At 39.7% G+C, this 23,447-nt stretch overlaps 1 protein-coding gene across 7 annotated transcripts in view; it reads left to right on the top strand.

Moving 5' to 3' along the window:
- Positions 1-23,447, top strand: part of FAM135B (family with sequence similarity 135 member B) — a 272,998-nt gene that overhangs the window by 127,042 nt on the left and 122,509 nt on the right. For 6 of the 7 annotated variants that reach the window (XM_048286585.1, XM_048286583.1, XM_048286591.1 and 3 more), the window contains one exon: positions 4,341-4,436. The exons of the other annotated variant lie outside the window; for it this stretch is intronic. In XM_048286585.1, the coding sequence (XP_048142542.1) occupies positions 4,360-4,436 (77 nt within the window). In that variant the 5' untranslated portion in view covers positions 4,341-4,359. The remainder of the gene's footprint in view (positions 1-4,340; positions 4,437-23,447) is intronic. 7 annotated transcript variants of the gene reach the window in all.

Below are 23,447 nucleotides of genomic sequence, written 5' to 3'. Positions count from 1 at the left end.
AAATGAATGCTTCTAGGTTCATGAGTCATTGCCCTTGGTCACATGGCATTTCATTCTTTTGTCCTTGGTGTTTCTTATTTTTTTTTTTTTTGTGTTTTTTAAGCCTAATTTCTGAAATGGGGATGGTTAAGGATGGTGGAAACATTAAAAAAAAAAGTGGTTTATGTTTAAAAACACGGTTTATTTTTTGCTTGGATGTAATTGTGCAAATGCTAGAAGGTTCTTGGACTTTTAGATTATGTAGTGTCCTGTCCTTCTATCCAATGTGCTCTCTTCCCATCTCACCTTCCTTATCTCTCTTCTTTTGGGGTGGCAGTGATTTCTATTTCAGTGGGGAATTGTCAGATTAATTTTTATCTTCCAGGTGTTTAACAGTGGTGTGTGTGGTACATAATCAACTAATCAATTCCTGGCAGAGGGCTTGATCAGTTGACTGGATCCTTAAAATGTCATTAAGTAAAAATATTGTAAGTCAAAAAGGTTGCATTTAGCCAGTATAATTTCTTGAACAGTCTCCAGTGCAGAAGGTATCTCCACTGACAGCAACGGAGATGTGGGGAGTAAAATCCAGCCTTTCTTTAAAAATGCAAGTGAGAGAGTCTCCCGTCTTTAAACATATAGATTTTCATAGGCTTTATTTGTATAAAGGATTGTGATTTTCAGTTAGTGTGTCCTTGCTCTAAGTCAAGTGACAACTGAAATTGACTGTCTCTTGCTAGGACACCGACTCTAGCTGGAAGGACAAACTGTCACACTGGTGACCTGACTCGTGCCACTGGTGCGTGTAGGACAGCACAGCCAGTGTCATCGGCAGCACCATCTGAAGCAATCCAGTGATTCGGAGTGACGAGTGTGACCATGGGCACTGCTTTTGCAGGAGCATATGGCCAAAACACTTCCCATGTTGCTTTATTAGCTTTGCATTCATATTTATTAGTGTTGTCTTAAGGTCTCTTCTGAAAAATGCAAGGAGTTTGATATAAAAACAGATATTTTGGAAATACAAATGTACTAAAGCCTTCCCAAGAATGACCTCCGTATTTTTCTTTAAACTGCTTATTAGATAACTGATGATACTTCAATACTGGCAGCATTCCCTATTGTGTTTACAATGCTGATGTCATGGCAACCTTCAATATTATTTTTACCAACTATTCCTCTATTTATAACCCAAGGTTGTCCCACACAAGGGTTGATCAGAGGTCCTTCATGAGCCCTGGATTTTGGAGGGTTATGATAAGGTTCCTTTAAGCAGGGACCTGGTACAGAAGTTAAAAATTAGTGCATCATTTTAATGGCTTAATATTTTCCTGATCCAGTGTTGCCTGCAGCTGTTTTGTCAAATTTCATAGTTTCTTGCATTGAAGAGTGGTAGCATGTGTCTAAGCAGGATTCTTTGAACTTTGCTAAGTGCCATGAAAATAAGGTGCACTAGAGGCCCCTTTGAGTACTTGTGAGGTGTTCCCTGAAGTACCCAGCTGTAGTGCTGGGGGTGTAGATCTGTGTGATCTGATCTGTGAGTGGGGTGGATGGAAGTTCAAACTGGTGCAGCAGGTGCTTACACTTTAATTCTGGTGATCAGTGAGGGAAATAAAATTACAGAACCAGATTTTTTGTTTGCTTGTTGTTTTTTGTTTCCAGGATAACTCTTCTAGATTTGTTTTGAAGAGGTGTAAAGCTTGAAAAATATAGTGCAAATACAATGAAGACCTATGTGTGTATTTCCATGTATTTAATTTTTCTTATACCTTAGTTAATCGTAACTTCATGTCATTGTTTCTATCTTTGGCAATACTGGTACTGGTCTGAACTATCTGGCCATCCATTCACACCTCTCCTTTTTAAGCTGGTGTCTTCAAAAGCATGGAGTTTCCTTTGATCCCGAGCTTTTGGTTTAGGGAAATATGCCTCAGCCCAACATGCAAATATATTGCCAAAGGCAATTATTTTAATTAGCACTCTCCTCAAGACTAAATACCTTGTCAGAGTATTGCTTTGTGGTTTGCATGGTTTCCTGCTAGCTTCCCACACAGTCTGCTTTTTGACTCAGGCAAGACTATCACACACAGACTCACACGTAACCTGGTGGATATGTGATATTCATGACTTATAAACTACATACAACTTCCTAATCTGTGCAGAAAAGCAAAAGGACAAAGTAATAGTTTCATTCCTGTTGAAATGGGGGACAAAGAAAACAAAAAGTATTACTTTTCTTCCCCTGGACTCAGCACTGCTTAGGCCGTACTTTGAGTCCTGTGTCCTGTTCTGGGCTCCTCAATTTAGGAAGGATGTTGAGATGCTGGAGTAGGTCCAGAGAAGGGCAACAGAGCTGGTGAAGTGCCTGGAACACAAGCCTGATGAGGAGTAGCTGAGGGAGCTGGAGATGTTTATCCTGGAGAAGAGGAGGCTCAGGTGAGACTTTATCACTCTACAACTCCCTGAAAGGAGGGTGTAGCAGATGGGGATCGGCCTCTTCTCCAGGCAGCAGCAGCAGGACAAGCGGACACAGCCTTAAGCTGCACCAGGGGAGGTTTAGGCTGGATATTAGGAAGAAGTTCTTCACAGAAAGAGTGATGGGGCATTGGAATGGGCTGCCCAGAGAAGTGGTGGAGTCACTGTCCCTGGAGGTGTTTAGGCAAAGACTGGATGCAGCACTCAGTGCCACGATCTGGTTTACAAGGGGATGTTTGGTCATAGGTTGGACTTGATGATCTCAAGGGTCTTTTCCAGATTAGTTGATTCAGTGTTTCTGTGACAAGTAATAGAGTTTGAATATACCTTCAGCACACCCAAATCATGGACTGACACAAGCTAATGTAGAATTCCTTACCTTGGAGGCGTATCAGATGCGTCACTTAGCAATTCTCTTTTTGTTTCTCACAGTTACAGAAATACATTACATATACTTTACATCACATTCTTGTCATTCCAAAGTTTGAGGATGGTGAATGAAAAATTAATAACCTTTTAATGGGATTGGAATGGGGTCTTTTTGAAAAACTGTAGCGCTTGAGAGGATAGCCAGAAAAAAACTTAGTTTAAAATAATCAGTGTAATAAACCAGTCAGTTGGAAAATTACTAATCAGAAGCAATCCTTGAGAAAGCTAAAGCCTAATGCTTATCTGAGGACTTCATGTATCAAAATCCTCTTCACTCCTGCTTCATTAAAGGACTTGGTCGAATCTATGAGTGCCATGAAAATTATTGATTAGCACCTCTATAGAAATTTTTCACTTTGCATCTGAGCTACATGTCCCCTTAAAGCCCTGTATGTCTCAGGAGGGGGAATTGTTAAGAGCCCTGACATGGGTCTTCCTCAGAGACTGCACTTGGCTGCTGTCAAACAACAACTAAAATGTTGCTTATGAATACATTAATGGAAAAAATTTAATCTTTATCCTCTCATTGATCCTACAGAAAATTTCCAAGCAGCTTGGCAGATTGCCAGAAGTACACTTGCAGGGGGGAAAACAGGAGAAGAAGGGCAAAAAATAATTGAAAATCTGTCCAAAAGCTGTAAAAGTCCTTGGCTTGCCTCTGCTATAATTAGGGAAATGTTAAGGCTCTACACTTTTGTATTAAATAGGGCTGGTTTGGAAACTTACTTCCTCGAGTGAGGCATGACCTCCTGAGGTCCCTCCCAACCTGAATTATTCTGTGATTCAATAAGCACATGAGATGTTAGATGTAAATGGCTGTAATGCTTCAAAATCTTGATCTGACTGTTGTGGTCTATTAGGTGCCATGACTGTCAGCATTTTCTTTAAAAGAGTATCTTTCATTCATTAATTTTAAAAATATTCATATTCCCTCAGAAGCTTCCCTTCTGGGACTTTATTTAAGTCATAGAAGGGGTCAAAAGCAAGAGAAATCTGAATTCTGCTCTCATCTATCTGTGCTTCTTGTCTTTTTGGCCTGTGCTTTTACAGAAATGAGCTGTGCTGACCCTGGAAATCTGCCATTTCATAAAATGAGATAAAAAAAAAAAATCAATTTCCCATATAAGAGCAGCGAGTTAATTAAAATTTGCTTTGAGATTCTTGCACATAATATGTTATTTACTTTTTGCTTCTTATACTTTTCATAATATTATCATTCTGTCCTCAGGCTTAATTAGACTTTTTACCTCTCTTAATTACTGCTTTGATCTGGCTTTTAGCGAGTTTTCCTGAAGATGGAGCCAAATGATGTCATTGGAAAGATTCCAATTGATATCAGTTGATTTCAAGCTTTGCATGAACCCCAAGATGATGACTAAAATGAAATAATCCGTTCATGGATTTGTTAAGCAAAACACTTCGAAAGCTTATAATGTCTTTATATATGTGTTATTTAGGTGATGACCTGAAAAAACCATGTCTGAGGTTCAGGGAACGGTCGAGTTTTCTGTGGAGCTTCACAAATTCCATAATGTGGACCTCTTCCAGAGGGGGTGAGTTGATGTTTCCATTAATCTGCAGCTGACAACAGAGGAGAAGCTTACAGAGAAGAGTTAAATTGCAAAACAGGTTCTTTTCTGCCAAATGCAGTTATATTTCATGCAATTCCCAGGGCAGAGAAGGATGTCATTGGGCTTTCATTGCTGTCAAGGAAGATCAATGTACATTACTTTCGCTATAAACTCAGACTGACTGACTTATTTTTGCAGTACAATGTTGTAATGCTCCAAATTATTTTAAGCTCCTGTTCAGATATAAGTACAATGGCTGCTTTAAATGCTTCTGGAGTGGTTTTCAGTCTCTGTGGTAAATGATCACTGCATTGAATTATAATGCAAACATTTTCATTTTAGGGCCATAAATGTAATGACTATATTCTTTTAATGAAATTTAGCTGAATCCCACCATTTCAGAAGGGAAAATGAATACTTATGTTTGTCTAAAGCTCTGCCTCTGGTGGCCACACTGAGTTTTCACATCCCCATAAATTAGAAGAGCCCATCAAACTTTTGCCTCTATTCTTTTTGCACCACTCTTCCTAGTAGTTTTTATGACAACCTGTTGGCTGTGAAGAAGCCTGACCAGATGTGAGTTGTTGCTCTTCTTGCATATTGCACCCCACAGATGTTCTTCAGTGAAGAAAAATCAGATAAAGAAGCACTTTTGGGGGAGACCAGGACACTCAAATAGGTCAAAAGAATATACCAAATGGAAAATAGTGGGTCTAGAGGAATATTATTTTCTTTCACCTATCACAACTGATGTTTACAGAACACTACATATTCTCTTTCAAGCCTTAGCTTGGCACAGGGATGGTTCACAGCTGATTTGTCTATCTCAAGCACCATTTGCTTCACGAAAAACAGGGAATTGTTTCAGATGTTGGGATGGATTAGGTAGAGCTGTTTCTGTCAGTACAGAGGAATTTTGTCATTTGATTTACTTTGATGAACTGTGTGGGAAAAATGCTGGGAACTTGAATGAAGGAAACACAGCTCTATTTGGTTTTAACAGCTGGCATCTGTCATTCTGTTGCTCTCTCCAAGAGAATAGCCACCAACTTTATGTTAGAAAGTATTCTAACTCTGTCAAATACTGATGTCAAACTGAAAAAAATTCTCTATGCTTGACCTGTTGGGTTTAACCAAGCTATAAAAAAAAAAAAATCTCATGACCATTGTGGTCCTTATGATAACAGAAGACAGCCCTAGCTATAGATTTTTTTTTTTCCTTGACTTGTGGTGATAATTGTAATGTCTTTGATCTTCCTCACAACTGAAATCCACACCCATCTGTGGGCTGATCTTTTGGACTTAGACAAGAGGATATTCGGAGGTTAGCCAGGAATCTTTCCATGTTCCAGTGTGATGACCTGTCTGTTTTTTCTTGTATTGGTCTGATTTTGCATTCAATCATTTCTGTAAAATGCTTTCGTTGGCTTTGACAGTCAGATCAAATCTCTGGTGTGGGGGGATAAGCCTAGCACTAACACAGATAATATATTCAGCTGTCACATTAATGAGTTCCTAATTATCTTTGCTTTTTTCCCCACTGGTACTTACCTTGCTTTACTGATTAATATTCTAAACACATGATGCTATAGGTTATACTGCATTAATTTGTTTGCAGTCGTTTTTCTTTCTATGTATCCTGCACAATATTACGTTTGCTTTCCTTCCATCATTTTAACCTTTACATTTCCAGCAAAATCTGTGTGTCTCATATTTCTGGTCACTATCCTCCAGCTGACTTCATCTGCTCAGCAGGCCCTTTCACTATAGCATGAATATGTGAAGAGAATGAGTAGGAGAGCTTGCCAAATTTCATTTTAACTTGGGCACTCTTTTTATTTTGCCATTTTTATATTGCCGTTGTTGATATTGACTATAGGCATCTGGGATATCTTGGATTTACATGGTCTCTACAGGGGAGAGTGTGGTAGAATTAAGAATGATGTGTATTTTCTACTTAACTAAAATTTTTCTTCTCTGCGTGACTTGTAAATTGGGTCAATACCATTCTGTGCTGCTGAAGGTCAGAAAGGTGATTTATGAAGGGTTGTCTATCAGAAAAGCAGAGAAATTGAAATTCATCTTAATTTCTGTGGGAACCCAACATTCTGTGTTTTTTTAACCTCAAAAGCAGGAACAAAAATGAAGAGTATTAATAATAATTTATATAATCTACTTTTCCTCTTAATATTTTGGTACAAAAACAAAACAAAAAATAATAATAAAAATCCTGAATATGTATCTCCAGAAATACAGAATAGTCCTGCTCCTGTATGCCTAACTGACAAGGTTGAAATTTCTGGTTTGGAACTAGGTAATTGCAGAAATAAGGGCAGTATTTCCCAAAATGCTTCGTCTTGGCTAACTGTCCTTCTGAGGGCATTACCCTTTGGGACAGTGTGGCTGTGCCAACTGTGAGTCTTTTCAAGAAGAGCACTCTGTTCAAATAAAGGAATTAATAACTCAATGTGATTTAGGAAGAAAATCCTGGGTAAATCAGCCCTTCTGGAACCATTAGGTGATAAGTAATAATCAAGCTTGATTAAGGACATGATCTGCTGTCCATAAGTCACAAAGTGCTTTAAAATGTTAGGCTGCTGGTAATGGCCCTGTTCTATTTTTGATTTTACTGGATGCTATTTTGAAATCTATATGCATGCACAGCCAGTTGCCACCTCTACCCCCCCATGAGAAACAGTAGCTCCTTTAACTTTTTTAACAACAACCTGTGATATTTTAATCATGTTTTTTTGCCTGTATGAATAGTTAGTACTGAAAAGAGATTGATACAAAAATCAGGATTTTTTTTTTTTTTTGTGAATATTCATCATGGTTATATGATTTTGGCAAATATATATCAGGAACAGTCAGTAAATTATGTGCAGGTAGTTTGTAACAGTCAGTTACTGGTAAATTTATCTTCTGGAGCACAAATATAACTGTGTCAGTATTTATAGACATCAAAGGTTAAATGCTGTGGGTGCTGCTATAGGGGAAGAAAACCTTTTCTTTGGTCAAACCAAAGGATTTGCAATGCTGCTTGATGCCAGACTTCTAAAGGTTGAGTAATAAGTAATGCAATTTCTGGAAGGAAAAACATTTTTGAGTTTTCTGTCTTTAATTCTTTCCATCATGTGCTGCTTAATAACTGGTGACATTTTCTCTAGTGAAATTAGCTAACTGATTCTGATTTTCCCTAATAGAGTAGGAAATAAAATTATCCTTGACTGCCAGAGATCAATTAATTGATTTGTCTGGTTCTGTCAGAAGCAATCCTTCTGCACCTTTTTTTCTTAAAGCTTTTCAAAATCTATTTGACTGAGGAAAAAAAATGAACCCCACAACTACTGCATTCAGAGGCTGAGTAATATTTGGAGTTTGTGAGGAAATAGAGGAAAAAGAAGGTGAAATAGTAACTGACTAGTGGTAGGATTCTGGCAATGATGCATTATGAAACTAGGACCAATGTAAGTCACTGGTTACCGATCACAGTGCTGAATCAACTGCTTATCAGTCTTCTCAATCCTCAAATTCCAGGCTGCAATTTGTAAGCATGTAACACTTACACTGGTGGTTTATGTGCATGAGGGGTGGTGGTGATTAAAAATGAGTGGAAAAATGAAGTCCAGTTTCTTCTAAAAGTAATGCTTCATTGCCCTGAAGAAAGGATTAGTGGTCTCAGAGCTTACAAAACCCTACAAGGATCAGACCAAGGATCATTAGCATTCAGAGCTGCTGGAAACAAGATCTTCTGACTTAACAGACTAAGCTTTTATGTGGCAAAACATCCCTGTTAACTACTAGATGGACAACAGGGCTTCAGTGTACTTAGCCACGAAGTCACTCCTTTAGAGACAAAATGCAGCAGCTCCTTTTCCCAGCAAACTGGGGTTCAGCAGTCCATCAGTGCCTTTTTTGTCAGATGGGTACCTGAAAAATACACATTGTATTCAGAGGTTCAGCCCTTATTTCCCTTATTTCCCAGAGTCTTTGAGGCACAGTGTCAGAATATATTTATATATATATAAAATATAATTTGAAAGTGTAGAACAGAAGTAAGTCTTGTTATTTTGTTCATAAAAATATGCATTTCTTCAGATTTCTCACATGTAATGAAATACAACTCACTTTTGGACTGTAAATCTATGTCATTTTGAAAATACTTACCTAGTTCATTTATGATGCATGAATTCTCTTTAATAAAAATGAAGAAAAAAAAAAGGGGGGGAAATAAAAGGAAGAGGGCTTATAAGCATAGTGAAGTGATAGAAGTGATGCCTTTTTGGAATAATAAGTGCTGTCCCTTGGAACAGATGCTTTGACAGAACTGACTTTTTTCTTGCCACGATGACATATCACCTTCACTTTAATGCAGCATCCAATATTGTCAAAAAAAAAAAAAAAAGAAAAAAATGCATAAAACCCCTCAGGAGTAAGAAGACAGGTACTCCACATGGTCATGCAGTGATAGCTGAGAACCTACTGCACTGAAATGACAAGACTGGACTTAGTTTAGCACAAATCTAAAGTCATGAAAGTAGCTGAAGTGCAGGCGTGCAGGAAGCTAAACATCAATGTCCTGAAGTGTACCAAGTGGCAACTTCAGGAGAATCATGGATGATGGGTTATTGTCATGACAGCTGGTGAGGACAATTTTCTCATTTGGCTAATGAGTATAGCCGTCTTTAATTTCTAGGCACCCTGTGTCTGCTGAAGAGAGCTGGGATTTCCTGTGCCAGTGGTAGGGAGGAAACATTGAACTAAATGGAGTGGAGCCTAAGAGGTGAGACTGCTCTGCAGGTGAAGAGCAGCATGTCAGCAAACTCCATTGACTGGTAATTGATTAGTCAGTGGAAAGTAAGGTATTCTTGTGTCTGGAAAACAGATTTCACCTTCAAATAAGCAATACTCAGGCTTACCTGACCCTAGATACATCAGGTTCTGTGTCACTTGGTCACCTATAGACAACAGAGCTAAAGGCCAGCTCCAACTCTCCTAAGAGGATGGCTAACCAAGGCAATACCACAGAATTAGTACAAATTCAGAAATAAGGGGCCTGGATGGATACTATTCAAGGCCTTGAGATAATGCTTTACATGCTAGTTCATGATTGTTTTCCACATAAATTTCCCAGCAATCATTAATACAGAGCTAAAACCACGCATGTGCAACGTCAGAGGGAAAATTCTGGACAACACAGTAATTTCGAACAAACACATGTTGGAGAGCCCAGAAATGTTACAGTAATTTGAGAGCTTCTGAGAACTCCAAATGTCGTCTTGCCACTCCTCAACCCATATGGTCCAGCTTCACCACTTGTTCTGCTCCCATTTGGCACCCATGTAACACAACATGAGTTGACTGAGTCATATGTTGAGAAAGAATGTGCTCAGTTTACTTCAGCCACCCTTCACACATGGGATAGCAACTGTTACTTTCTTGGTCATGAACACTAGAATGATAACTAGTCATTAAAACAATTTACTTAAAACTACACACTGCACAACATTCAGCAAATTCGCCTCTGCTCATGGGCACATCAGAGGAAAAAAAAAAAAGTATATTCTAGTGAATCAATACATTTACTTCCTAACTCTCTTTCTGATCCTGGTCTTGGTAGAGTTGTCTTAGGTTTTCCCCACCTGCAGAAAATAAACAACTGGGACTTAAGAAAGACATTTTTAAGGATCAGTAAATGTTGCAAAGCAATTTCTGATCCAAAGATAAAAGGTGGTGATGCTTACAGAGAGAACAGTTTGGTATAGATACTCTGGCATCCAGGTGGAAAGCTTTGTACACACTGGGAAAATCCATAAATCAAAGGTAAGGATACAGACAGAGAAGGCATTCTGCTTGCTCCTGGAAGACAAACGTTAAAATACATCATATAGACAGTGCTAGCCAAGAGGAATGTCATGCAAACAGATGGGATCCACTCTCCTAGGAAATAAAATGCAAGCTGTGATGTCAGATTAAAGTCTTGGGCAAAACATTAGAGTTAACAAGAGAAGAAAAAACCAAAATGAAACTTTTGGGATTTAGCCAGCTTTTAATGCTCATCAGCCATTAGCCTGGAAGACAGCTCATTCTATCATCTATAACATTAAAAATTGACTATTACAAGATTTTCTTCAAAGCTCTTGATGTATAATTTGGCACTGCCTTTCCTATTTTTATGAATCAAATTCATAAAATAAAAATATTTCTATAAGCAGAGACCTTAAATTTAAAGTATCATTCCCTAGAGTATCACAGAGCGGCTTTGATCCCCCTTAAGTTCTGCTAAGCAAATGTATTAATTTAATGGACTAAATGCATGTCTTTGAGGTGAATTTCTACTTGAACCAATACACTTTATACAAAAAGTGGTTGCTCTTAATTCATAGGTGTTTTAGAAGTAACTGTGATCTTCATTGATGCACTTGGATCTCTATCTCCTTAATGAATTGATGACACAAGCCCCATAAATTCTTAGAATCATTGTGTCATTAAGTGCAGTATTGAAAATTGAGCTCCTCAGGATGTGACACACTTGTTGAGGAACTGGACACAGTGACATCAAGACTTAAGGCATGGAGCATTCCATACAGCTGAAAAGCAGAACCTAATTTTATTAGCAAACTGCATTTCTCAGCTAAAATCACATTTTAATGATAATCAAGTCAACCTGTTTTGTTCTGTAAGCTAAACAGCCAGGGGAGTTACTGGAGACCACCATGCTGATGATAAATCACTAAAACAGTGTTTGCTGCATGGGTTGAAACTGAGTGCAGAAAGAAGCTGCACAGCTTCTTTGTTATTTCTGTGCTGAGGAACACTATGGCCACACTCACCCTAGAGCCAGGGAATCGTTCATGCTGGAAGGGAATTTGCCTGATCTTAAGCCCAATACCTACTTAAAGCAGGACCAATTATTGAATTCAGACCACGTTACTCAAGGGCATGTCCAGTCCAGTCTTGAAAACTTCCAAGGATAGAGGTTCTCCAGACTCTGGGCAGTAAATTACAGAGCTTAAGTATAATCGAATTACTTTTTCCCTTGCAAGGACCAGGTCTAGTTGTTGTCCCAACAGCTTGTCCTGTATTTAAAGACAAGATTTGCTGCTGGTGATCACTCTGTGCTTTCCCTAGGGATATGCACACTGTGTGTCACAGAGCCACAGAATGGTTTGGGTTGGAAGGGACCTTAAACACCATCTAGTTCCAACCCACCTATGTAACCATGTGATAACACATTCCAAATACAGATAACTTCAGCTGCCTCTATTAGTTGCTGTTTGCAGAGTGCTTTAGGGAGGAAAAGTGCCAGAAGAGCTAGAAATACCAGAATCATCCTCACATGAAAATTTGGAGAACAAATTCTCGTTCTCTGAAAAATTGCACACAAGGAACACAGTGGATTTTTTGAAGCATTTCATATTTTATTACCAGACCTTCTCATTCACTAATTTCTGGCACTCTCTCTTGTTTAGAATAATTGCCCTGACACAGTCTATGCCGATGCCATGTTTCTGGCCAGTTCTAGTTAAGATCAGTGCTTTAAAACTGTGTCACTTCACTTGTTCATAAGTAATAACATCTTGCAGCACATACACATAAATCCTTTCACAAGCCTGAGGGCTTAGGCTTCCTTACACTTACATAAACAGAGAGGTGAGTGATTCCAAGCATCAGACATGGGTCCATCTGCAACTCTCTGACTTAGGAACTCTAGTCAACATCTCAGGTATAGCTGTGTATAAATATAAATCATGTGAGGTGAGATCAAAGCTACTTTCTGACATAATTCACTCAGAAAATCATCAAAGCAGCAATGTAAATGTCACTTGAACAGAGGTGATATTTGCTCAGAGGAGAACATATGTAGATATTAAGGGGCAAAGGTTTAATTTTTGGCCAGCCAAATGCAATATTTAGCCCAGTTTGTTGTTTGTTTTTTGTTTTTTTTTTTTTTTTAATAAGGGCTTGCAAAGAACACGCTTACTTTCCACTCCTCTATCACTGATTAACAACAATGAATTGTTTAATAAGTGAATGGAACCAGAAGTTAGTATTTTTTAAATATATATTTTTTAAACTGTTATGTATTTAATTATTTTTGGAGCTTTGGAGTACAACCTGCCATGGTTTTCAAAGCAACTGTGAGCATTCAAGGATTAATTGTAAATAGTACAAGACTTTCTTGTCAAATTGCCTCACTCCAGAAAATATGGTTTTAAAAGAAAGGGGAAGGATGGGCATACAAAGCACAGACATTACCAAAGTCTCAACTGCAAACTATTTATTTACAAACATGTACATAAACATGCACGTAAACACACCAGGTGACAAGTTTTATTTTAAATCCCATTCTGTATGAGATTTTTATATGATACTCATCACTAACATCTGAGCAGCCCTCAGTAATGTTAGATGAAGAAAAAAAACCCACACCAGTATTTTCTCTCACTGTTATCTACTTGATGCACATTATTTTCACAGAGGAGGCACTGCCTCATGTCAGGAGATGTGGTTCAGCTCTACTTGCCTGTCCCACATTTGAAACAATCCTGTCCCTTGGCCATACTGTTCATACACTTCATTGCACTTTTGTAAGGTAATTTTGCAAGGCATTTTAACGTAACATTTCCAAGCTGAAATAAAATATCTAACTGTTGCTATTTGTTGGAATGAGTAGTGAGTTTGGGAAATTACTTGAGGTGGGCTTGAATGATCTTTTAGCTCATCAACTATTATCTACAAACATGGGAGTAGTAATAATATCTTACAAGATTGTTCCTTATAGGGTACAGTTACAGATGCTCAGATGCTGTGATAGTAGAAAATATAATTGTGTCTGGGAAAGGCTTGTTCTGACTTTCATTTTTCAGATATCTTTGTATTCAGCTTAAAATATCCCGAAGTCTAATTTTCAGAATGGAAAACTGCACACAATCTCTTGATCAGATCCTTTTAAGATGGCTTATACTGGCAACACAAAATAATTACTCTTTTTTTGACACTTAATCCTTTAGAGTTTCCTTGCTATATTAACTGGTTTTGGAACTGTATACTTTAAATTAATGGTTACAGTTAAGCTATACGGTGTGTATGCTGCAGACAGGGTGCACTTGAGATGCAAGGAAAAAAACAGTTGTCCTTTGTCCTTGCATTAATGGAGTTCAGTATATTGTGTGTCTGGATGGGAAGATCTCTTTTAGCACTTTAATTACTTAATGCGCTTGCTGCAGCAAAAGAACCTTACCAAACACAAATCAATTTCTCCCATCAATCCATGTCCACTTTGTTATGGTGGAACATTAATTCATTTGTGGGGATAACATCTGCCAATAGAAGGTATTACAAATAAAATGCATCTGAAAAATGAACTGTTGTTTAGTAATCTCTTGTTCCTGTTTGGCTATGCATGATAAATCTTTATAAGGATGTCTTGCAACAAATGAAAAGTCAGTTTATAATGCGACTGTTTGGAGTGATGTCTGCAATCAAAACCCACCAAAAATACCAAGAAAGCTGTGGATTTTTAATTTATTTTGTAATTTTTTTGTTAACCAATTTAAAGTAATCTCTTTGGTTTCGATATTTCCAGGACTCACATGTCCTTCTCACAAGATAAACTTTGTGAAGCAGTGGAAAGGGATAAATTGATGCAGTAGGCCTACTAGAGCTTGAGAAAAGTGACTGGGTGTGAAGATTCTCAGATAAGAGCAGCCCTGGATAGTTCAATCACTTAAAACTTTATAAAGTATAAAGAAAGAAGGCTAAATCATAGAATAGTTTGGGTTTGGGACCTTAAATCTCATATTTTTCCAACTCCTATGCCATGGGCAGGGACACCTTCCACTAGACCAGGTTGCTCAGAGCCCTATCCAACCTGGCCTTGGACACTTCCAGGGATAGGGCATCCACAACTTCTCTGGGGAACCTGTGTTATGGCCTCACCACCCTCTGAGTAAAGAATTTCTTTGTAATACCTAATCTAAACCTCTCCTCTTTAGTTTAAAATCCTATATCCTGTCACTATCTAGTGATGTATAAAATCCCTCACTCTTGTAAGCCTCCTTTAGGTACTGGAAGGCTGCAGTGGGGTCTCCTGGAGCCCTCTCTTCTCAAGGCTGAACAATTTCTATTCTGTCATATTTCCAGTAAAAAGTCATTAAAATTTTCCCCTGTTCTCAGCTCCTAATGCTCCCCTCCTTGGACACAATGCTGGATTATTCTTGACCTGTTGCTCTGTTTCAGGACTCTGCAGAACTTAGTTGATGGTCAAGCCTCTTAGGATGGTCCAGTTCCAAGATTTGCATGGTGTCAGATAACATCCTTTACTTTTCAAGATTCTCTGCTAGCCAAATTAGCAAGGTACAAAATCCACTGAATTCAGGCACTGAAAGTCCTGCAAAAATTAAGGATAGTAAAGGAACTGTTAAAGGAAGCCAATGAGACTTTAAGGTAGAAGGAAAATCCATAAATGACCTGGATGATCAGATTGACTGAACCATCACCATGTTTGCTGAGGGCTCCAAGCTGGTGGTGAGGTGGACATGTCAGGAGGGAGAGATATCTTACAGAGAGACCTGGACAGGCTGGAACAGTGGGCAACAGCAACTGTGTGAAGTTTAGCAAACACAAGTGCAGGGTCCTAGCCCTGGGATGACATAACCAAAAACCCAATCTCTGAGGAATGACAGAAGGAAATCTCTTCTGACTGAAGGTTTTGTCTCCCTGGAGAGGAGAAGGCTCTGGGGGAATCTCATCACAGTATTCCAGTAAGTATTCCAGGGTAAGTACAAAGAGAACACTCTGTCTCTTCACGAGGAGCCACCTGGAGAAGACAGAGGGCAATTTAGACCAGAAAGGATTTCATCCCTGTATAGTTTTTACAGAGAGAATAATCATTCACTGGAACAACATCAGGGGTTGGGTCATTGTAGAGTCCCCATCTCTGGAGGATTTCTATATGCGGCTGGTCTAGACAAGGCTGCTGGATGATCTCCTCCTGGCTTCCATTCCTATGAAAGGCTGAATTGGATTATCTTTTGAGGTCACTTCCATTCTAGGCTATTCTGTGATTCTGTGACTCTATGAAGAGTGCTTTTTCACGGATCATGATGGAAGATAAGCGTGGGTTTCACTTCTAGCTGTTTTGGAAGTAAGCCCCCTCATACCAAGAGCAGATTTGCAAACAGCTTGGAGGCTTTACTGATGCAAAGATAAGTGGCTGCTAATTCTTGGTGTTTCCAGAATTTGGTGGCAGCTCAGGTAGACACATCATCATTTGTCTCTGCTGCTGTGTTGTTCAGTATTGCTCTGATTCTATTTTTCTTTCTGTGAATAATTTCTTCTGGGAGAAAATTTCTGAAACACAAGGTTTTGTGAATTCTTACATTATTAATACTAACATTTTTAGGATTAGTTCAAAAATGAGATCAGAGCTTGAGCAGAGGGGACAGGTTCATGATACAATTGGGAATGAAAACTCTTTTCACCTCTCTGTATAGATTTTCTGTAACGGACTGAGGACTCATATTGACAAAAACATTGTGAAGAGGTTTCACTGTAGTTGTTAGTACTGAATCCATTCAGCAGAAAATGGGATTTCCATCTCTAGAGCTGTCAGGCTTGTGCCAACACTGAGTGTACTTTCAGAAGAGAGTATTCATCCTTCTTGGTAGAGGGGGAAATGTCCCTTCAATGCTGCCAACACTTCAATGAGAAATATAGGTGGATTTTGGTAAGATCCCACATTTAGCAGTTAGTTTTGTTTCTGTGGAGTGAGTGGGTAGACATAGAGATGAACCATTTCTTGACAAAGGTTAGGAAAGAAAATGTAAAGCAGACATTGTATCATGAATCTCTCCCTTGAAACTGTTTGTTGGAAAAGGAAAGCTGAAGGGTCACTGTAATCAGGGGGGTCGGGTGTCCCTGTGCAGGTACTGGAAGCAGGGAAAGCAGGGAGGGGTCTGTGGGGAGAGGCTGGGGCTGCACCATGCTAGACACAGACGGTCCCAGGGGCAAGGAGCTGGAGGACCTGGGAATGAAGGAGTGAGGTCGAGATTGGGAAAAAGGCAGGGAGACGAATCAGGAATCAAAGGGTGTGACTGTCTGAGCTTCAAAAAAAAGGAGTCGATGCAGGGAAAATGGTTTAATTTTGTTTATCATCAGCCTACTCTGCTTTTAAATATAAATAAATATTTTTTCCCAAACCACGTCTGTTTTGCCTGTGATGGTAAGTGGTATGTGCTCTCCCCATCTTTATCTTGAGCCAAGAACTTTTTTGTTTTCCTTTCTCCCGCTGTTCTTTTGAGGCAGGGGAGTCAGGGAGCTGGCAGCTGACAGAGGTCAACCCACAGCACGCAGGTCAATCTCCAGTTTTGCATCCTCTGACCAAAGCTGGGTGATGGTGGAAGTCCTGTGCTTTTCCTGCATCTCTAACTGTCACTTCAGCTGTAATATCTTCTCATTTTTACTGATCATATTATCTCTATATTGTTCTATTTGTTTTAATAAGGCTGCAATCTCTGTTTTGTCACTAGTGCTTCCTGTTCTGCCTCCAATGGTTCCTTCAGCACTTGATCAGAGATGCCTTCTGTAGGTAGCCTTGCCTTGTATCATCCAATTTAAACTGTAAAGCAGACATCTGAATCTGGTTATTGTACTGTTGCTGTTGTAATCTTTCTTCATTTTCTTTTAATTCTCTTACTACTTTCTTAATTCTTTGTAGTTGTTGTTCCAAGCAGCTTACAGTCTCTAAGACCTCATTACTTCTGCTCTCCCGTTCTTGCATCTGTGCTCTATTTCTTTGTCAGAGGCTGTAAATTCTTGCTGGTTTTGTTCCTTTCCTAATAAAAACTTAGTGTATTCATCCATCTTCTATTTTATTTCCACTTGCAAAAATTCTACCTCATATTCTTTATGCATTCCAGAACTCTTTGATGTTACTCCTAAGTTTTAACTGTTCTTCCAATTCCTTAATTTCTTGCACTCCATTAAATTTTCCTTTTTACAGCTTGTTTATCCATCAATTGCCACTGGTTTTCAAGCTATTTTTCAAGGACTGGAATTTGCTTTCTTAGATATACGGGCTCCAATAATTACTTAGCTAAGTCCTGGTTTCTATGCAGTTGTTCTCCATGTTCTACATCCTATTTTATCATTTGAGAGGGCAAGCTGAAACGGTCCTTTCCTGCCTGGTGCTGAAGCTCTAATTTGTCCTTTGCCAAAAATTCTACTTCCAGTCCTAGAAAGTAATTATAACAGGAGCAGAGGTGTTACAGTTTTGTGGCACATCATTTTCTTTTGTTATGGACTTGTGCTGGATGTGTGAAACATCAAAAAACTGAAGTTTTGTACAAACATATATTTTTTGCTCCATGTTCTAATCTGAGACTGAAAAGTGTCCACATTTCCTAGCTATTGTTTGAGTGGTTTTTTTCTGATTCTGTACTAGGATCTTTACTGTTTCAGAATAAGGAATGCTGCTTTTTTGTTTGTTTTTCTATTTCTTTATTTGCTACATGTATGACACAGTCATGTTTTAATCTGTTTACATCTCATAGGGGCTGCCCTCATAAATAAAGCTGTCTGTCTGAATTAAGAGCCTCATTTTGAGAAGAAATGGCCCATTGCAATCCCTTTCTCTTTAACGGGAGAAAACTGTGTTGTAATGAGTTCTAGGAATTGGGTTCCAAAAGAGAACAGGATCAAATTCCTTTCTGAAACCCACCTGAGACATCCTAGGAATGGCTGTCGGCGTTCAAGGAGTGTCTGGACGATGCTCTCAGTCATGTGGTTTAGTTTTAGTTAGTCCTGTGAGAAGCAGAGACTTGGACTTAATGACTGCTTGGACCCAGTTATGGGTCCCTTCCAACTTGAGATACTCTATGATTCTGTGACCTGAATGAAAAATCATACTCCCCTCAAAATACCTCAGAACAAATAAAGCTGCACTTCAGCAGAAACCACTGAAGCAGTGTCTTTGTACCTCTGAAATAAGTTTCTGTTTTCTGACCTTAAGAATTGAACTGGACCCAGATAGAAATGCTGAATTCTGTGTTTCTCTTTGCTGTGGTACTAATCAGCCATCCCTGGGCTCAGTTTCATGCAGCTCTGCATTCCCTTGGGAATGTCCTGTGTGCTATTGCCAGATGCTCCCACCTTGCACCTGCTGATGCACCTGAGCTGAGCAAGGACCTGTGTGTTGGGTCAGTGCTGTGAAGCAGGGCCTGTAACCCCAAATTGCTTTGGGAGAGAGGTGACAGTGAGTGTGAATTCCCCTTGGGCTCCTGTAAATGTCAGGCCTTAGTGGAGGCGCTTCCAGCTGCAGTCTGGTAATGCAGCTCCTTTCTTGTTCTGCCAGCCAGCCAGCAATGACTGACATTGAGTCCGGTGATGGCAGATGAATAATAGAGCAATGGCTGTCTGGGATCATGGACCAGGAGACCATCCTGCAATTGTGAGAGGTACAGGCATAGCCATGAGACAAAATGAGTCTGAGACCACACAACTTGACCTATCTGCATGGCTTTGTTCCACCACAGGAAATGTTCAGCCTGTATGAGACTTCCTGATATTTGAGCTGACCAATTTAGTGACAGCATAATTTAGGGATCTGCTGGATGGACTAAATAACGTGACTCGTCCTGGGATCGTGATTCACTCTGTGTCAGGTCACATTGCATCTCCACTATGCTCATTTCCCTAAACTTCCTTCTTTTGGAAACTAGTTCAGGGTCAACGGCTAGATGTCTTGGGGTGACTCAGCTTTTGTATTCATTTGGGATTAGATAATTACCAGGCTGTGAATAAAGTGAAAGTCTCTCCTTGCTCTGCTGGATTAGACATTGTGATCCCAGTATTTTGCATCTTTGTTTCAAGGTCACTTTGGCTTTCAACCTTCTGAGAAGTTCTGAGATATGAAAAAAAAAAAAAAAAAAAAAAAAAAAATTTAAAGCAACAGCTTCTAAGAAGTCATTTCATGGCTATCATTTTCATTTTTCTCCTTTTTCCAGGAGTGAGATACAAAACAAAATGTAGAGTAAATAACCACATCTCCAAACCTGTTTATCCATTTCACTCCACAAGCATTACAGAAGCACTTTAGAAATCTCATGAGACATGATGTTTGCCTTATTCTACTAAAAAAAAAAAAAAAAAAAAAAGTAATATAAAGGTTTGAATTGATCTCCAGGAATATTCATCTTATTTTATATTTATTAAATTGTTTTTATAGTCTCTTAATTGCACCCAGAACAGGTGAGGGTTAATTCTCTCTCTCAGAAAATCAGAGTGTAAGTTTTTCCAGGTGCTTCAGTTAGAAGAGCACAAAATCTCTCATCTTCAACTCTTCATATTATATAAGAACAGATTGGAAAAGGTTACTACTTGACTGTGAGGCTAAATTAAACTATGTTTTCAAGGTTTCCTTTGCTTTTGAGACAAGAATGTAAGTGATCATATCCTTATTGGGGTCCTAATTTTTCTGCCCTTTCCTTTCACTGCCTTTCTTTTCCAACAATAAAGCACATTTCTATCGTTTTACTCTCTGTTCACCGTTCTACTGCCCATTCCTCTTCACCCCTACCTTGCTATGATGACTGAAAGGGAAGTAAAGGGCAAATTGCTTTAAAAGTATGAATATGGGACTAAATAAAAGACAGCATTGCTACCTTGATGAGCATAAAAGGGCAAGAGCCCCTGAGGTGAGCATAAAAGGAGATGTAAAGAGAGCTGTTTGGTGTAATTGTCAGAGAACCGCAGGGTTTCATGGGCTGGAGATTTTATGGCTTGTGGGATTGCAAGTTTCTGCAGAGGAGAGATGATCTGATGAAACTACAAGAAGCAAGATGTATAAAAATTATAAAAGTTGTGGCTTACCTGGATCCAAATGAAATCCTTGCCTGAAAAGCATTGAGTGCCAAGCGTAGGCTCTCCTTCACTGAAATACTTTTGTGGACACTAGAGCTCTGTCAGAGACTGAAATATTATAGTTTATGACTTAAACATTTTCTTAGAGGACTTTTAAAACTGTATTACAAAAACTGCAGAGAAGACACCGAACCCTGAATGGGGCCCTGACTGGGGCCTTACACCGCTCCCTGATGAAGATAAGATAAAGTAACAGCTCAGGGCTGGGGACATTCACAAAGCACAGGCTTAACACCTGCAAGGTGGAGACCACAGCCCCAGGGCTATCAGCTGCCAGGCTCCCACAGACCCTCAAACCAAAGGGTGGAGAGAGGAGAGGCTTTGGGTGTCTTGGAAAAGCCTCTGGTCAGAGGCACAGTGGCTCCCATCCTCCACTGTGCAGAGGAGCCCAGCTGAGGGGTGCTCACTGGGGGGGAAGCTTATCCACAGCAGAAGGGGGTGACATGGCCCATCAAAGGGGCCCCCCTCAAAGGGGTCCCCAGACCCTGCACCAGAGCACCAGAGATGATGCAACAGACCCTCAGTGTTGCAAGGGACAGTGTCAAGCCAGCCCCTGCAAGGGAGACACGTGGGCGTTCCCACCTGGCCCAAAGCGTGTCTTAATCCACGGGATTCTGCACTCTTTGGCCTGTGGTGTGGTGGCGGCGTGGCCACGGCAGCGATGGGAGACCCTCACCACCAGCAGAGCAGATGGAGGGGAGCAATGAGACATCACTGGGACCCTGGGATGGGTGATCTGCTTCCACCTAACCCCTGTCACCTCTCCCTGTCCCCCCACCCCCCCCCCCCCCCCGCACACTTCTTTTTCCATTTCTTTCTTTCTTTCTTTTCTCTTCCTTTCTCTTTGCCTCTTTTACTATTAAATAAAACACATCAATTTTTTGGGCATCAACATCTAACGTCGTTTGGTTTTAATCTTGTTTCTGGGAATATTTTAAACCTTCTAAGTTCTTTCCGGTTTATGCACAGAGGCTTAGCTTTCTTTGCTTTTCTGGGTTTAAACCGGATTGTAACAAGCTCATCTGCCAGAAGCTGGGTATATTTTTTTCCACGTTATACCCAGAGCACTCAGCTCTTGAGAGCTTCCAGCCCTAAATCCTGGACTCAGGACATAAGTATCCATGTTTGATCCAGGGATATGCTGAGCACCTTCTGAAGATATTAAGAATCCTTGTGTACTGTTTGCTTGCATGAGAAGGAATCACACCAAGCACTTCTCAGGCCTGCAGAACTAGGCAGCATCTGGTTTTAAAACAGGATTTTGTATCATAATAAAAATAAGAAAAAATAAAAATAGGGTTGCCATTAATTTACAATTGAACAATTTCATCTTCTCTGTATGATGCAGACTCCTGGTAGGTGAAAAGTTTGCTTTCATAGACCCACTACATCTTTTACTGAGAGAAAAGTACATTACTTACTGTACTGCGAGGAGGGTATGGCTCGCCCTCCTCACACAATTAATTTTAGACTTCCCTTCATCAAACGTTAAAGAGCCTGAGAATAAAACTGGGATGAGAATTGTAGAAACTTGATGCGATAAATGGCTGTGGAGTCTTGATCAGAGTTCTGCAGCTGTGTCTGACTGACCTGCCCTGACGTGGCAGCTCTGGGCATCACAGAGGGAGCTGCCAGATAGACCTATCACCTTGTTCACTGTGTGTAAGACCAAGGGTTGAGGAAAGCCTTCCTCTCCTACCTCTAATAGACTCCAAAGTGAGTGTAAGATTCCCTGGGCTGTCTGAGGTGTTCTTCCTATTGCTAAAAAGGTGAGAAGAAAATGCTGATAATGGGAATGGTGATGAATTCTGTGAACAACCAGCTCCTGCCTGCTGCTAGCTCCTGTGTCCCACACTCACTCCTTTTTTTCTGGGCTATTCTAAAGCCTTCCAGAAGCCTGAGGTAGAGTTAGGTCAGAAAAGCTTCTTGAAGTAATATTTAATTTTAAAATGTCTGGATTTTGTAGATGTGTCTGAAACTTTTTGTAGTTATATTGTAGGTCTTCCTCATGCACATGGTATTGCACATTGTGCTTGCTTATATAGCAATGTGGTAGTTTTTCTTACATGTTCCACAGTCTGATTAATCTGTTTTCAATATTAGGTGTAAAATTATCACCTTTTCCCATGCTCTCCTATTTGAATAGCCAAAAAACCCACAAAATATTTATATACAAAACAGAGATGGATTTATACAGTGCACTTCTGTGTGACTCATGCACTTTAGAGATCCACGAAGTATTATTGACTCTATTAGATATGTAACCTAAAGCATTATCACAAACAAGGAAAATTCTCCACTGTTTTATGCAAACTTACAGAATTTTTTGTGGCTACACCTCTGATCTGCTTCACTGAAGGGAAAGGAGAAATAAAAAGGGTCTGCTTGTCTCCTTCACCCGGGCTTTCTCCCTATGCCTCCATGATGGGTATTGCTTTTCACTTTTTACTTTTTCAGAAGGAAGCTAACTTGTTAGAAAGCTTTATTTTTAAGTTTTGGTCCCCAGAGTTTTCATGGGAAGTAATAGTGTGTTTGGAAGATTATAGATTACTCTGTTTTTCTGGGAATCAGCCTGGATGGTCACAGATGTTTACTCTGTCCTGCATAAGCTTCTGGAATATCTATCAGGAAGCCCTCAGATGGTAACACACTTGGCAATCCTCTGCTGGGGATCATCAGTACAGGACAAAAAGGTGTCTTAGTGTTTCTAGAGAGAGAATGTGGTTTTTTTACATCTGAAGACCTTGAGTTCAAAGCCCATGAAGTTAAGTCTTGCAATGAGATTTGAGCTCTCTTCTATTGCTGTTTTCATGAAGAAATCCTTCTTTTTCCTTGCCTGTAAGGCTTTTTCTCACTGACTTCCAAGACAGTGTGCTGCAGTACTTGGCTCCCTGGAAGTAGTAATTCAGTGGAGAAGATTTGCTGATAGGGGCTCCTGGAGGACAACTCCAACACTAGTCTGAGGAGCAGCTGGAACTCCAGGCTGACTCATCAGGCTCAGCACACAGCTCATTTGTTTGCTGTGTGTATTAGCTTAAAAGTGCTTATTTAAATGCAGCCTAACCTGGG

This window comes from Corvus hawaiiensis, chromosome 26 (assembly GCF_020740725.1).
Source record: "Corvus hawaiiensis isolate bCorHaw1 chromosome 26, bCorHaw1.pri.cur, whole genome shotgun sequence".
NCBI classification, from domain to species: Eukaryota; Metazoa; Chordata; class Aves; order Passeriformes; family Corvidae; genus Corvus; species Corvus hawaiiensis.
The sequence above is the reverse complement of the archived record's forward strand: the minus strand, read 5'-3'. Positions and strand labels throughout refer to the sequence as shown.